At 38.5% G+C, this 16,200-nt stretch overlaps 1 protein-coding gene across 2 annotated transcripts in view; it reads left to right on the top strand.

Moving 5' to 3' along the window:
• Positions 1 to 215: 215 nt before the first annotated feature.
• Positions 216 to 16,200, top strand: part of HEATR1 (HEAT repeat containing 1) — a 58,034-nt gene continuing 42,049 nt past the window's right edge. Inside the window, exons 1-12 of one of the 2 annotated variants that reach the window (XM_007989883.3) lie at positions 216 to 344; positions 638 to 811; positions 1,394 to 1,610; positions 4,687 to 4,828; positions 6,309 to 6,410; positions 7,348 to 7,488; positions 8,276 to 8,487; positions 8,648 to 8,781; positions 10,180 to 10,282; positions 11,664 to 11,774; positions 12,188 to 12,305; positions 13,351 to 13,458. In XM_007989883.3, coding sequence (XP_007988074.3) covers positions 670 to 811; positions 1,394 to 1,610; positions 4,687 to 4,828; positions 6,309 to 6,410; positions 7,348 to 7,488; positions 8,276 to 8,487; positions 8,648 to 8,781; positions 10,180 to 10,282; positions 11,664 to 11,774; positions 12,188 to 12,305; positions 13,351 to 13,458 — 1,530 coding nt within the window. In that variant the 5' untranslated portion in view covers positions 216 to 344; positions 638 to 669. Of the gene's footprint in view, positions 406 to 637; positions 812 to 1,393; positions 1,611 to 4,686; positions 4,829 to 6,308; positions 6,411 to 7,347; positions 7,489 to 8,275; positions 8,488 to 8,647; positions 8,782 to 10,179; positions 10,283 to 11,663; positions 11,775 to 12,187; positions 12,306 to 13,350; positions 13,459 to 16,200 lie in introns of both variants that reach the window. The other variant, XM_007989884.3, reaches the window with a different exon arrangement.

Here is a 16,200-nt window from a genome sequence, read left to right as displayed (position 1 = left end):
ATCCAGAGACCGAAAGCTTCAGACATGAGCCGCAGCGCAGACGGCTAGACTGGAGCTACGCCGGCGACGCTCAGACTTGAGCCTGAGTCCGGCGGGCTGAGAGGCGGGCTGAGGGGCGGTCTGAGGGGCGGGCTGAGGGGGTGGGCTTTCGTCTCGGGAGGCGGAGCTGTCTCGTCGCATTCCCGGCAAGCTTGAACCTCTTCACTTGCCGTAGTGCCTGCAGCCGGAAGCTGCTCTACAGCGTGTTTTAGGTTTCCGGGTGAGGGTAGGGTTCCTTGGTACCATGTGGGAGCTGCTGTGAAGAGTTGTTGCATTCCAAGATATACCCAAATTCCCAGTTCCGGGTAAGGAGGAACACAGAGCTGCTTGATTTGGCTGCGGATGGGGGCGGCATACTGAGGGAGGGTAAGAGTTTTCCGGATATCTGCGGAATCAGGTTTGAAGGAAAACCTTGGCGCGGTCGCCGGTACTGTAATTAGTTGTTAGCGCTGTTGCCATCGTCTTTGCCTCTCCGGGGTCCACAAATCTCAGGACAGCCGTGTTGTGTGTCCATGACGGCTCTGAGCGCAGAGGAAAATTGTTTACGAGGCGCCTTATAGTTTCGTAGAAACTTCTCAAAGTGGTTATGTTTTTTTAGCCTGTGTCATTAAAACTCCGCTGGCGTGAAAGATGACGTCCTTAGCCCAGCAGCTCCAACGACTCGCCCTCCCTCAAAGTGATGCCAGCCTCTTGTCTAGAGATGAAGTTGCCTCTTTGTTGTTTGACCCTAAGGAAGCGGCCACCATCGACAGAGACACCGCCTTTGCCATAGGTGAGCCATCTTTTAACTTCGAAAAGCTCTTTGAAGCGTTTTCTGGATGTTACTTTTTTGTTTGTTTGTTGTCTTGTTTTCTCTTCTGCCTTGTCCTCTTCTTTAGCAGTTTCTAACATGTTGACGTATATTTTAAAGGAAAGAGAACATAAGAGCCAGGTGCTTGGTTCTTGAAATGTTTATGAGTAGTGGTGTCTGGATTTCACAGATGAAACGAGGTTAAGAGAGGTCAACTAATATGTCAGAAAGAAGAACAGCTAAAAGGGGATGGAGGCAGTGACTGAGAGGAGAAGTCCTCTCAGAGACTGGCCTAGTTATTGTAGGGGATAGCCAAAAAAAACAAAAACAAAAAAAACCAAAAAGGCAATGTTCCCTGCCACGAAGTGCTTTCTGTTCTAGTAGATGAGATGGGATTTACTCTATATGTTGAAAACTAGAAATCAGTGTTTGGGACTGTATTATAAATTATATGTACTTAAAGAATTCAGAGACTTCTTAGGGGTAAGTAAAACTGTAAAAGAGGGGTGGGATGAGTTTGCTTGCAAAGAATTGTTAAATAAACTGGCTGTTTTTGAAATTTAGGATGCACTGGCCTGGAAGAGTTGCTTGGAATTGATCCTTCCTTTGAGCAGTTTGAAGCACCATTGTTCAGTCAGCTAGCAAAAACCTTGGAGCGAAGTGTTCAGACCAAAGCAGTAAACAAACAGTTGGATGAAAACATTTCATTATTCCTTATTCACTTGTCGCCTTACTTCCTGCTTAAGCCGGCACAGAAGTGTCTGGAGTGGTTGATTCACAGGTAGCTAATAGAATTACAGAAATAACTGTGGGCTAATCACTTTGGTCTTTTAAAAAATTAAGTAGTTGAGAACACTTATCAAGTGAAAGCTGAAAAATTAGGTGTATTAAGAGATTGATACAGTGTCCGTCGTGTGAGATAAACATGCTCTTCTGCCTTTAAATTCTTTTTTGTTGATAGTGAAAAGTAGAACTACTGATGATTTTTAGTAAATGGTCTAACCTCATTAGTTCTTTTTTTTTTTTTTTTTTGAGATAGAGTCTTGCTCTGTCACTCAGACTGGCATACAGTAGCGAAATCTTGGCTCACTGAAACCTCTGCCTCCCGGGTTCAAGCAGTTCTCCCACTTCAGCCTCCCAGGTAGCTGGGATTACAGGCACCTGCCGTAATGCTGGGCTGTTTTGTGTTTTTGTAGAGATGGGGTTTCACCATGTTAGCCAGGCTGGTCTTGAACCCCTGACCTCAGGTGATCAACCAGCCTCAGCCTCCCAAAGTACTGGGATTACAGGCTTGAGCCACCTCGCCCAGCCTAACCTCATTATTTCTAAGGAGCCCATGTCACTTTGCCATTACAGCTTGTTCCTGTACACTTGGGGCAATGAGTATTAAGCTTCTTTCTTGGCAAAATAACAAAATGGTTGGGGAAGCAGGCAGTGTTATCCTCTGAAATACCATTACTTGAGAAAAACAGTGGTAGCTAATGTGTTTTGAGCATGTATACACCAGGCCTTGCTAAGCACTTTACCTGCATTATCTCATTTAATTCTCACAGCATTCCTCTGGTGAGATTACTTGTATTATCCTTGTTTTACAGTTGAGAACTGAGGCTTAGAGGGGTTAAGTTCCTTGAGTCACACAGCTAGTAAGTGGCAGAGCTAGGATACAACTGAAGTTTATTTCCAAGGTCTGATCTTTTATCTGCTTTGGGAATTGTCTCAATAAGTTTCCTTGGTTTATGTTCTCGCATATTGGTATCACATCACAGCATACACATTTTTGTTTTGTTTATTCTCCCATTATGTATGTCTTTTTTTTTTTTTTTTAAGAGATAGTCTCGCACTGTCACCCCAGCTGTAGTGCATTAGTACGATCTCAGCTCACTGCAACCTCCGCCTCCCAGGTTCAAGCAATTCTCCTGCCTCAGCCTCCCAAGCAGCTGGGATTACAGGCACCCACCACCAAGCCCAGCTAATTTTTTGTATTTTTTGTCGTAAAGGTGGGGTCTCCCCATGTTGGCCAGGCGGGTCTCAAACTCCTGACCTCATGATCCACCCAGCTCAGCCTCCCAAAGTGCTGGTGTGAGCCTCTGCAGCCCCTGCACACGACTGTGTTTTTCATTTTTACTTTTTTTGAGTGTCGGGATTTCACACTGTCACCCAGGCTGGAGTGCAGTGGTGTGATCATGGCCCACTTGACCTCCAGGGCTCAGATGATCCTCAGATCTCAGCCACCCAAGTAGCTGGGATTGCAGACATGCACCACCATGCCCAGCTAGTTTTTTCGTTTTTTTGTTTTTTGTAGAGATAGTATCTCACTTTGTTGCCTGGGCTGGTCTGGAACTCCTGGCCTCCAGCGATCCTCCTGCCTCATCGGCCTCCCAAAGTGCTGAGGTTACAGGCATGAGCCACCACACCCAGTCCACCTTACATATTTTAAAAGTAGATTTCTATTCCATTAATTGGAGACATGGCCTGGCCAGCATGGTAAAACCCGTCTCTATGAAAAAGACAAAAATGAGCTAGGTGCAATGGTGAGCACTTGGAATTCCAGCTACTTGGGAGGCTGAGGCAGGAGAATTAACTTGAATTCAGGAGACGGATTTTGCAGTGAGCTGAGATTGCGCCACTGCACTCCAGCCTGGGTAACAGAGGGAGACTCTGTATCAAAAAAAAAAAAACAAAAAATGGAGACATGGGGATAAACTAATTTTTTTTCAAGAAGCAAGTGAGTCATCAAGAAAACATAATTTTATCTTGGGTCTTTGATTGTCAGAACATGAGGGCAGTCAGACAAAAAAGAATATTTAAAAGTCTGTAATATTTCCATCCGTTTTCTAGTGCTTAATTTTACCCCCAAATAGATCATTAATGTAAGAAATACTTATACTTTTTGCATTTGATTTTTCATTTTATTTCTTCAGATAACTTATTTATTTATTCAGCAAATACTAAGTTCAGTACACAGGTAAGTACATTGCCCGTGATTACTGTTTTGAAATAAATGCCGTAATAAAGGATTAAGCACAGTTTTTGGATGTAGTTCTGCCTGGAATAGTTGGAAAAAGCTTCATGGAAAAAGTAATGGCTTGGATAGTGCTAAAATTGTATGTCAAACTAATAGGCTGGATTCAGTGGCTCAGGAGTTGGAGACCAGCCTGGGCAACATGGTGAAACCCCATTTCTACTAAAGTAAAAAAAAAAAAAATTACCTGGGCATGGTGGTGTACGCTTGTAGTCCCAGCTACTTGGGAGGCTGAGGCAGGAGAATCGCTTGAACTCGGGAGGTGGAGGTTGCAGTGAGCTGGAATTGTGGTGCTGCACTCCAGCCTGGGCAACAGCAAGACTCCCTCTGGAGAAAAAAAAAAAAATGGTTGAGAGACTAGTCTGGGCAACATAGGGAGACTTGGTCTGTATATGGCAATAGAAAATTAGCCAGCTGCGATGGTGCTCACCTGTGGTCCCAGCTCCTTAGGAGACCTAGGTGGGAGGATCACTTGAGTCTGGGAGGTCAAGGCTGCAGTGAGCCACGATTGTGCCACTGCGCTCCAGCCTGGGTGGCAGAGCAAGATCTATTTCAAAAAAATAAAATTTTAAAGCTGAGAGAAAGTTAATGGGATGTAGATTTTGATGTTGAATATTCAAAGGTACTGCATAGGAATTGGCTGGACCATGTTGAGGGATATGCGAATGCACAATTGAGGACTTTTTAAATGCTCTGTGTCTTGCTTATAATTGTGTGATTTTCACTGCTACTCATTCTAGGTTGTTTTAGCTCATTAATATACAGTTTGAGCATGTGAGGAAATAGGTGCTTATTATTTTTGTATCCAGTTGGACTGTTTGCTTTTTTTCCCCAGATTCCATATACATCTCTATAATCAAGATAGCCTCATTGCTTGTGTTCTGCCATACCACGAGACAAGAATATTTGTGCGAGTCATACAGCTTCTAAAAATTAATAATTCAAAGCACAAATGGTTCTGGTTGTCGCCAGTTAAGGTACGATTGCTGAATGACACATGTCTGTAGTCATGACAAATCTTGATTACGGGATTTAATTAGGGAAAATAAGTCAGTGCTCCTGGGGATAGTCCAGATAATTACCTCCATCATCTTTATTTCCTAACTTCCAATTGAAGCTATTACTAATGTTCATAATATTTAGCTTTTATTTAGTATCTGACGTCAGGCTGGGCAATGTACATTATATTCTCTTGGATTATCACAAAACTTCATTTTTACAGATGAGGACAGGCTGCTTGCCAAAGTTCACATAACTAAAAAGTGGCAGAGTTGAGATTTGAACCCCAGTCTGATTCCAGAGCCTGTGCCTTTCTGTTGTACCATGCTGTTTGGCATTTTAAATTTTGGAACTGAGGACTTAAAAGTTGAAGACGCACAAAGGCAGAAAATACTTACAAAAATGAAAAGGATAAAGATAACTTCAGGGGCTTCAATAATTTATTAAAGTTGTGAGGAAGATGCTAGTAATTAATTTACAGACGAATAAAAGGATGCTTGTGTAACAGGAAGGGTCTGGGTAAGAAAAGACAGCATGATACTGTAGGCAAACCAACTGACTAACCATTAGCACTTTGCAGCATATGGTGGAGGAAAGTAGACGTATGTTGTTGGCAGGAACTTTACTGCATATTGAGCATGGTGATCCAGGGTAGGAGAGGAGGCACATTGGGATGAGAGTAAGCTAACAGATCATGGGGCTGTGCACATTTGGCTGATGATGGTAGTGGGGTCAGTGTTCAGAATTAGTAAGACAGGAGGAATGAGGACTCTTTAATTAGAAGGATAATTTAAGAATCTGAATGTAAAGCACTTTAAAGAACGTTGGAGAAGGCCAGCCTTTGATAAAGCTCTTAAACTGCTTTTCGCAACATTCACTCTGCCCATAGCATCAAAATTATTCTTCCTCTGATCTACCCTTGGACCTTGCTGCTCCCTAGGCATTCTTATTCCAGGTATCCAAACTCTACTCACCTACTAAAGTTCACTTAAAATTCTCCTTTCACTTAATATTTATTGAGCATCTATTACATACCATGTACAATGCTAGATGGTGGGAATAGTGGTATAAGTTGTCCACGTTCCTCGTCTATTTCTGTTCTTAGCGTTATTGTAAAGCAATGACAGAAGCATATCATATTGGCTCAGAAACCATATCGAACCAGTAAAATTACTGAGAATCTAGAGCATCCAGATTTTGATAAATACCTTTCAAAATGTGACATATGATAAGCAAACATTTTTCACTAAATACCTCTGCCCTCTTTGCTGACCTTCTCTTTTGAATTTCTAAGTTTACATGATTTTCTGTGTTAATTGCATCACCAACACCAGTTATAAGGAGCAATTATATTTTTAATTTATGAATTGGAGCAGTGTGAAGACGTTACTAGGGTACTTTTAAATAAGGATCAGTTGATGAATGTCGCTAAGAGTTTGTTCTTTCTGTCAATAATAGCAATCTGGAGTGCCCTTAGCTAAAGGAACTTTGATTACCCACTGCTACAAAGATCTTGGATTCATGGATTTCATTTGTAGTTTGGTGACAAAATCTGTGAAGGTGAGCGATCTTGTTTCATGAGTATATAATTTTATGAAAAGATTGCCTGCTTTGAATGAAGAAAACATACTAAAGCATACCCTAATAACAGTAGTACTCTGGATAAATTTATTTTGTTAAATGGTCTGGTGTTTTGAAGCAGGAGTAGTTTGAGAGTCCGTGGTTTTTGTTGTTGTTGTTGTTGTTGTTTTTTAAAGAATCAATCTTTTATCACCAAAGGTGTTTTTCTACAAAAATAAATGCCTATTCCTTGCCAGATTCTAGTTACAGTGACTATTCGAAGAGGCTTCTAGAAATGTCAGGAATATTCAACCTGGGAAAGCTGTTTAAAAAATTATAAGGCCAGGCACGGTGGCTCACGCCTGTAATCCCAGCACTTTGGGAGGCCAAGGCTGGCAGATCCCTTGACGTCAGGAGTTTGAGACCAGCCTGGCCAACCAACATGGTGAAACACCGTCTCTACTAAAAATACAAAAATAAACTCAGCATGGTGGCGCGTGCCTGTAATCCTGGCTATTCAGGAGGCTGAGGCAGGAGAATTGCTTGAACCTGGGAGGTGGAGGTTGCAGTGAGCCAAGATTGTGCCACTGTACTGCAACCTGGGCGACAGGGCGAGACTGCTTCTCAAAAAAAAATTTTAAAAATTAAAATGTTAGGAATATCATTAGGCAGTTAATTCTTGTCACATTGTGTATTTATTCATTGTTGCATATGGTAGTTCAGGAGAACTATAAATATTTATTTGGCCTTTCACTTTTGTTTTGTTTTGTTTTGTTTTGTTTTTTTTTGGAGACATGGTCTTGCTCTGTCGCCCAGGCTAGAGTACAGTGGTGCCATCATAGTTCACTGAAGTCTCAGCCTCGAACTCCTGGCCTCAAGCAATCCTTCTACCTCCCTTTCACTGTTAAATGTGTTTTGTTTGTGTTCCTTGTTTCAGGTTTTTGCTGAGTCCCCGGGCAACTCAGCTCAGTTGAGGGTGCTCTTGGCTTTCTATGCTTCCACCATAGTGTCGGCGCTGGTAGCTGCAGAGGACGTATCAGACAATATCATCGCCAAACTATTTCCCTACATCCAAAAGGTTGGCACTGCTGATGTGTTAAGTAGATTATTTTGTACTTAAAGGAATTTTCTTGCTTTTGAAAGTTTTTTTAGATTTAAGTGTTTTTAAATGGACAGTTTATTTCAGATGGTTGATGAGATTTAGCCTTTAGGTTGAAAATATGACACTTTTTTATTGGAAACTCACCAGACTGGGACCTTAATCAGGACTCTTAAGAATAAACATTGGCTGTCTGGCCCTGACGCTATCTCCTAGATTGATTTCCATGGCAGTCTTTGTACCTCACTGGAAGAAGGATGGGGCAGACAGTCTCTTCGGGGCGTAAGCAGCCTCTCAGCATTCTTTGTGCACTGGCTCCTGCCTCTCAGCGTTTCTCCTTCCCAAATGCCTTGTTGGCCTGCTGCCTTCCCAGGTGCCCCGTGGAGGTACTGCTTTCACTTCCCACAGTGTCCCAACTTGTTATCTTTCATCAGACTTGTTTCTTCCATTAGTGATCTGATTGAGGTCTCCCTCCCATAAGTAGGATTTTATGTATAAAAGAAGAGCTTACTGGCTGCTGTTAGGACATGCGGTAGATGTTTGAGTTGGGAAAATTTTCTGAGATCCTTTTTCTCGTCCAACGGACTTATCTCTGTATCCACTCTGAAAAAGGGGTCAGCTCCTTTATTGTTTACGTCTGAAGAGTGATTGATTATGCATTAGGTTGTATTAATCTCTATGACGTTTCTAATCTGTCAGATTAACATTTAAAGTAGCAGAAAATAATATGGTTTATCATTTTTCCTTTTGTTTAAAAAATATTTAGGGATTGAAATCATCTTTACCAGATTACAGAGCTGCAACATACATGATAATATGTCAAATTTCTGTGAAAGTGACCATGGAAGATACCTTTGTGAATTCATTGGCGTCACAGATCATCAAAACATTGACCAAGATTCCGTCTTTGATCAAGGATGGATTAAGTTGCTTGATAGTGCTCCTGCAAAGACAGAAGCCAGAGAGCCTTGGGAAAAAGTACGTACCATTGAATTGAGAAATGGTGCTAGTCAGAGGTGAATAAAATTATTTTGAATAATTTTTTTTGTAAGATAAGTGATTATGTATATTTGTTTATATTGTCACTTACTGTCTAACTTGTAAAGTCAAAAGGATATGTACTTTTGCTTCTTCAAAGGCCATTCCCTCACTTATGTAGTGTTCCCGATCTTATTACCATACTTCATGGGATTTCTGAAACTTACGATGTCAGTCCTCTTCTGCGTTACATGCTTCCCCATCTGGTTGTCTCCATCATTCATCATGTTACAGGTATGTGGTTTTATATTTTTTGTCCAGAAATTTTCTAAGATTTTATCTTAAAATAGTAACCATATCCTGGTTAACAGCTTTAAAATATTTAAAATTTCTGTTTTCCAGTTGTTCTTGTGTAACTTATCTATTTCTTAAGTGAGAAACATTTGGGGTGGGGAGCAGGTTGGTTGAAGAGAGATCCTTGTTAAATGAGTAATTTCTTAGAATTCTACTTTTTTTTTTTAGATCTGTGTTCTTAAATACTTAGTCTCTTCATGAAAAAGACTAGAATAATTTTAAAATTCATTACTGAGTAAACCTTTGCCTTCTCATTTAGGTATTTAATGAACTTTAGTGATTCATTTACAGTGAATATCTCATCCAGTTGCCAAAAAAGTCTTTTCCCTACAGTAATTAAAAATATAAGACCAAGAAAATTTTTATACATAAAAATCCAAATTATGGAAGAGGGCCAGGTGGCTCAAACCTATAATCCTAGCACTTTGAGAAACTGAGACGGGCAGATCATGGCAAAACCCTGTCTCTACAAAAATGTACAAAAATTAGCCGGGCATGGTGACATGCAACTGTGGTCCCAGCTGCTCGGGAGACTGAGGTGGGAGATCACCTGAGCCCAGGGAGTTCGAGGCTACAGGGAGCTGTGTTTGTGCCACTGCAGTTCAGCCTGGGCGACAGAGCGAGACTCTATCTCAAAAATAATAATAATTATAATTAGAAATTGATTGTTTGCGTTACGTCTTTTAATAAATATGAAAAGACTAGGAAGAAACACTAGGTTCTGTTGCTGCTTGGAGAATCCTAAGAAAGACTTCTCTAAACTTATGTTAGTCTACTGAAAAATGAGATTTTCATAACCAAATCTTGGTTTAATCATGCATTTTAGAAAAGTGACTAGCCAAATGAAAATGTATTCTTCTTATTCTGAAGGTAATGAGTAATGTCCCATTCTTTGAAAGCAAGGGCTAAGATCAGATTCATACGTTTATTATAAATCTGAAATAGATGACAACTCTTGGTTCAGTAAGGGGGTAGGTACTGAGATGAAAGTCTAGCGTGTTTTCAGAGATAGTTGTTTGGGACATCACAACTAATTTGTAATGTTACCTGGGGAAAGATTAATTTTGGACTTTTGTTTTATTATTGTTATAAGCATGATAGTACTTGTTAAAAATAGAGAATTTCAGATAAAGGAAAAATGAAGGTGATCTATACAAAAAAGCTTTGAAAAATATAAATGACTAAATAAGTAGAATGCACTTCTGGAAATAGATAAAAAAGCTGGATATCAGTGTGTGTGTTTTATTCTGAGAAAGTTTTTCTGCTATAAGTGAATTTAATAATGTTAGCTTGCAAAGTAAATTTTTCCCAACACAATTTTAATTTCTACATATTAAGGAGAAGAAACTGAAGGAATGGATGGTCAAATCTACAAGAGACACTTAGAAGCTATACTTACAAAAATATCACTGAAGAACAACTTAGACCATTTGTTGGCTAGGTAAGCTATTATTTTTGACATGCTTTTGATTTACATTTTTGTGACTCAGTATTATTTTCTAGATTGGTTAGAAATTTCCCAGTATTCCTTTTTAATGTATATCTTGTTTTGTCTGTATCGTTTCGTTAACTATCAGTACTTAATCCAGTAACTGGCAGCATTAAAAGCAAAAGTAATTTTTCTTGCATACCTTTAGTGCTTATAGATGAAAATGGAAAGTTAGTGGTTCAGCTAAATTTGAGTAATAACTAAACGCAGTTTTTGGCCATTTGAAGTTTTCTATTAGTAAATGGACCGTAATATCTGAAATAACACATCACAATTAAAACGCCGTAAATGTCATTTAGAAACAATATTGAAGGTAGGCATAGAGTAAGGATTATTTCATTGCTCTAAAGATAATTCAGTCTTTTTTTTTTTTTTTCTTAATGGGCAACTTGATACAGTGAAAAGATGTAGGCGTTGCAGTCAGACATAGGTGTGATTCTGCCCTAACCACTTCCAGGACTATAGTAAGTTTTGGAGGTGAGACTGGATGTGGCTTTGCCATTTTGTAGCATGAAGAGGGTACCCCTGTGTTGGTGTGCGTCGTTCATGCCCCTTTGCTCAGAGGGTTGGTTTGTGAATTAAAGGAGAGTATACACATGTAGTAATGTTGAGAACATAGGCTCTGGAATCAGACTGGGGCTTAAAATGTGAAACTGCACTCTGTGGCACAGAAGGGCTCACTGAGTGTTGCCTTTTGTTGCTGTTCTCGTGAGCAAATTGGAAGGCTTATACCCTAGTTTCTTTTCCTTTTTTTTTTTTTTCTTTTGAGTTGGAGTTTTGCTCTTACTGCCCAGGCTGGAGTGCAGTGGTGCCATCTCAGCTCACTGCAACCTCTGCCTCCCAGGTTCAAGCGATTTGCCTGCCTCAGCCTCACTAGTAGCTAGGATTACAGGCATGTGCCACCACACCTGGCTAATTTTGTGTTTTTAGTAGAGACAAGGTTTCTCCTTGTTGGTCAGGCTGATCTCAAACTCCTGACCTCAGGTGATCCACCTGCCTTGGCCTCCCAAAGTACTGGGATTACAGGCGTGAGCCACCACAGTTTCAAATAGCAATGTAGTCTTGTTGTGTTGTCCAGACAGGTCTCGAACTCCTGACCTTAAGCAGTCCTCCTGCCCTGGCTTCTGAAAGTGCGGAGATTGTAATGCCAGTGGTGTGAACCACTACACCAGACCCCTAGTTTCTTTATCTGTAAAATAAGTATTAAATTATACCTTGTATAAGTATAACAATTAGAGATAATATTTCTAAAGCACTTAGAATATAGTAGGTACTCAATAAATAGTGACTCTTATGTATGCTGATATTTCTGTGTGTGTGTTTTTTTTTACAGTCTTCTATTTGAAGAGTATATTTCATATAGTTCACAGGAAGAAATGGATTCTAATAAAGTGTCTTTGCTTAATGAACAATTTCTTCCACTCATTAGGCTTTTAGAAAGCAAGTAAGTCATGCGTGTATGTTTATGCTCTTCTAAAGTACTTCCTGTTCTATAAAGATATGATTCACAAGTCACATCTTAATATACTGAATTGTACAGAGATTGTCCTTTTTTAAATTTTTTCTTCAAGAAGGGTTGAATATCGGAATTAAAACTATTTGAAATATAAGAGGAAATAGTGACTGTGTGGGGGCTATGGAGAGTATAATTTTTTATAGAGAGACTGTTTTGTTATTGGAGTAGTTATAGTAACAAATTTGACCAATATCATTTGGTTTTACATACAACATTTGTTAAAATTCAAGTCGTAGTCTCAGTAATTTTTAAAATTTTATGTCTTTCTATTATATGTGTATGGTGTATGAGATTAATAAATTTATTAAGAGTAATGAATTCACTCTTTAATTGCTTCCCAGATACCCCAGAACGTTAGATGTTGTATTAGAGGAGCACTTAAAGGAAATTGCAGATCTGAAGAAACAAGAGCTTTTTCATCAGTTTGTTTCTCTTTCCACAAGTGGAGGAAAGTATCAGGTATGTTGTTCTCTAAGGGAATTACGACAATTTGGGGTACATTTGTATGGTTATGTGAAGAGATCCAGAAGGAAATTTGTCAGTTTTTTCCATGGTGTGGAAAATTTTACAGAGATGACCTTATATAGTTTGCCTAGTTGCCTGAAGTATGGCTCTGAGGCAGGAATAGAATAATTGGAGAAAGGTACAATAATTTGTACATAACCATGAACGTGATACTTATTTCAGGAAAAGTATTGTTGGAGAATTTTGTACGGGATATTCATTAAGAATCATCAAGGGACGGCCTCGTAGGTTTCTGGCGTCCTCTGTCTTTCAGCTAGGTCTATGCGTTCCAGTGTACCAGCCACAAATGGCTATTTATAGTATTGATTAGCAAGGAGGAGATGGGTTCTATTTCATGATCACATCAAAACTTGAGAAATTTTCTGGTGATTCAAGCCTAAAGCGTTATACTAGAAGTTAGACATTTAAGCAGAAGTTCTTTAATTAGCCTTAAAAACAGATAATTATGAAGAGAAATATGATTGTTTTAGTATTTCTCTTCCATAATTAGACTTTCATCTTTGATGGTGTTGCATTTCCGAATCAGGTTGATGGGTAGACTTCCTTTTTTGTCTAATTGCATAGGTGAACTAAGGTGTCACTAATTTGAGTGTCACTATTTGTTATAGCATGTAGATGAATTGCATTCTGTTTTCTGGGAGGTGCTGAAACAGTGATTTATCTTAGGTACTCTTTACTTTGGAATCAGATATGCATACAAAATACAAAATTACTTTGTAGAATTACTTCACCAAATTAAACCTACACATAGACACAAGTATACGTGAAATCATACCACTAACAAAATTTTTTTCATCTGTTGCAACTCATATAATAATGTTCTAGAAACAAAGATTTTGCTTTTTTTTTGTTTTCTGTAGTTAGATGGTTGTTACTGAAAACGTTGGACAGTTTGGGGCGATTTTCTTTGGGTTTTATTCTTGATCGTAGACTGTTCAGATTAAGTGAAATAATTTGATAATTACATTGAACCCTGTAGTTTTTAGCAGATTCTGATACTTCTTTGATGCTCAGCCTGAATCATCCACTTGCTCCTGTGAGACTTCTGGCCATTAATCATTTGAAAAAGATCATGAAAACATCAAAGGTTTGTTTCAGATTGCTTTTGTGTATGACTTTTTTTTTTTCTTAATGATGAGCAGTGTAATTCTGAATAAGAAATTGGAGTTACTACCTAGAATTGATAGTGAATAATTGTACAGATGAGCTGAATAAACCTCATGAGAGCACTTCAGACTAATATTTAGGACTCTGTGTGCCAATAGTCCCCATTTTAACAATAACCTAATAACTGCTTTTATGTTTCCACATTGACGGTTATTTGTTTATCTTTAGTGTTTTTCAAACTAGAGTTTGTAGATTAATTCACATAGGTTCATTAATTATCTGAGAATTTTTTTAGTTTTGAAATTTGATTTTGGGCTGGTCACAGCAGCTCATGCCTATAATCCCAACACTCTGTGAGAAGGATCACTTGAGCCCAAACGTTTGAGACCAACCTGGGCAACACAGGGATACCCCTTTCTCTATAGGAAAATAAAAAAAAATAAAAAATTAGCCAAGTTTGGTGGCACACGCTTGTGGTCGCAGCTACTTGAGAGGCTGAGGTAGGAGGATCTCTTGGGCGTGAGGTTGAGGCTGCAGTAAGCCACGATCATGCCACTGCTCTCCACCCTGGGTGACAGGGCAAGACCCTGTTTAAAGAAAAGCCAAGAAATTTGATTTTGATAGTCTTAATTTTAGATGAAGGCGTATTTTGGGACATTTGGATGATAACTTTTGAACAGTGTTCCGTGATTTGGGTACCTGCAGTTTCATTTGTCTTTAAAATGTAAGTGGCTTCAAATATGTGTTGAGGCTGACTTCATTTGTAAATAATTTGGTCTAATTTGCATTTATACCGAAAGGCATTGGTATGAAGACTTGGTAGTAATACAAGTAGAATAGTAGTTTCCAAACTTTAGTCATTCAAGCAGTCCTTTTACAATTTTTGCTAAATTATAAATTGCCACTGATAGTAGTATTGTTTTCTCAGAATTTTTCTTTATTTCAGATGGACTCATTATTTTTTTACATAGCCTTCAGATTGTGGGTGTGAGGTGCTAATTGTATATACATTTTACTACAGTTACTGTAATTAAAATAGGAATGCTCCATCTGTGTCATGTCTAAAATTATGCACCATGATTTGCATATTTGAGAAATTTCTGGAATAAAGTGGTAACAGAGTTTAGTTTCCATGTAGCACATGGCAGTGTAAACATGCCGAACGCTCGAACCTGTGTCACAGCAATTATAGCCAGGTTCGTATTACAAGTAAAATCATATGATCAGTAAAATTTAATTTCAGCTAATTACAATTAATCACACTAAATTCATCTTCATTTGAATCGTATTGGTTTTATAGAGTTTTTAGTATTTCCCTTGTAGATTAAAAAAATTTTTTTTGTTTTATGTTACCTATATTTTAAGGAGTTATACTTAATTTTAAGTTGATATGTAAACAATAAACAATTTAAACAACATTTAGATCTTTGAGAAAGTTTCTTTAAAAGTGGCTGATGTAATATTCAGGTTTAAGAAATGTTGCTTTATTTGATCTGGCATGAATTCTGCTTTTATAAACTGCCAATAGGTTTATTTTGTTGATGTGTTAAATAATTTCATTGAATAATAGTCTTTGTTGTGATAGAAGGATTTTAGTGATAAGAAATTCTTCTGGAATAAAGGGGGAGTCCTGGAATCTTCTGTTTCTGAAGTTGTTCTCATCCTTCCTTCTTTTACTCTTACTGCCTTTCTCTCCTGTTCTCTGGGTTTGGTTAGCTGCATACATTCAGTTTACAGGCTTGAGTATTGTAATTGCAGTTGATGTCTTCCTTTGCATACCATGTTTCATTTTCTTTTCTCCATCCATGACAGGACATAGGTTTTATTCTAAACTCCAGGTTCAGATATATGGCTGCTTATTAGCTCTTGAGGATTTTTTTTTTAAGTGATGGGATCTTGCTGTGTTATCAAGGCTGGCCTCAAACTCCTGGGCTTAAGCAGTCCTCCCACCTCAGCCTCCAGAGTAGCTGGGATGATAGACATGCACCACTGTGCCTGAATAACTTAATCTTTGTGAATTCTATGAATTTTCATTTTTCTCCCAACAGAGTGACCTATGTTTTTTATATTATTTAGTTGCCTGCCACATACTGATAGGGATATATTCAGGTTGGTTAGCAGGCTTATTTTTTTTCTCTGTGAATGAATAGACATTGTTTTCTTTTATTCGTTATGTTTGAAAAATGATCTCTATTTTTGGCAGACTGGCCTTGTAGTACATGTCCTTATCCTTGTAAAAATTTAGATAATACTAGCTAACTTCTAACAGTACTTATGTGTAAAGCACTCTGCTACAGACTGACATGTATTTTTTAATCTTCTAACAACCCTTGGAGGTAGGTATTATTATTAACAAACCTGTTTTATAGGTGAGATTAGTGAGATCCAGAAAGGTTAAGTGACTTGACTAAAGTCACACAGCTAGTAAGTGGTAGAGCTCGGATTTAAATTAGACATTCTTATTCTTTAGTCTATACCCTGTCAATATCTGGGCTGTCACTTTAATAAGATGAACTCCTTAATTACAAAAACTATATTTGGAGTATACCATATTTACTATATTTACTGTATTTTCACTGAAAACTTGAAAAAAAATTGTACCAAACAATTATTAATCTCGAAAGGCCCTTAGCGATTACCTAGTTCTAGTGCGTTTCAGTCCTCATCCAGAGCAGAGCCTGTGTTAGACTGTTACTCTGGAGTGTTTTTCACAAAACCATAC

Source organism: Chlorocebus sabaeus, chromosome 25, assembly GCF_047675955.1.
Source record: "Chlorocebus sabaeus isolate Y175 chromosome 25, mChlSab1.0.hap1, whole genome shotgun sequence".
NCBI classification, from domain to species: Eukaryota; Metazoa; Chordata; class Mammalia; order Primates; family Cercopithecidae; genus Chlorocebus; species Chlorocebus sabaeus.
Note: the sequence above shows the minus strand (reverse complement) of the source record. Positions and strands in the feature narration are given on the sequence as shown.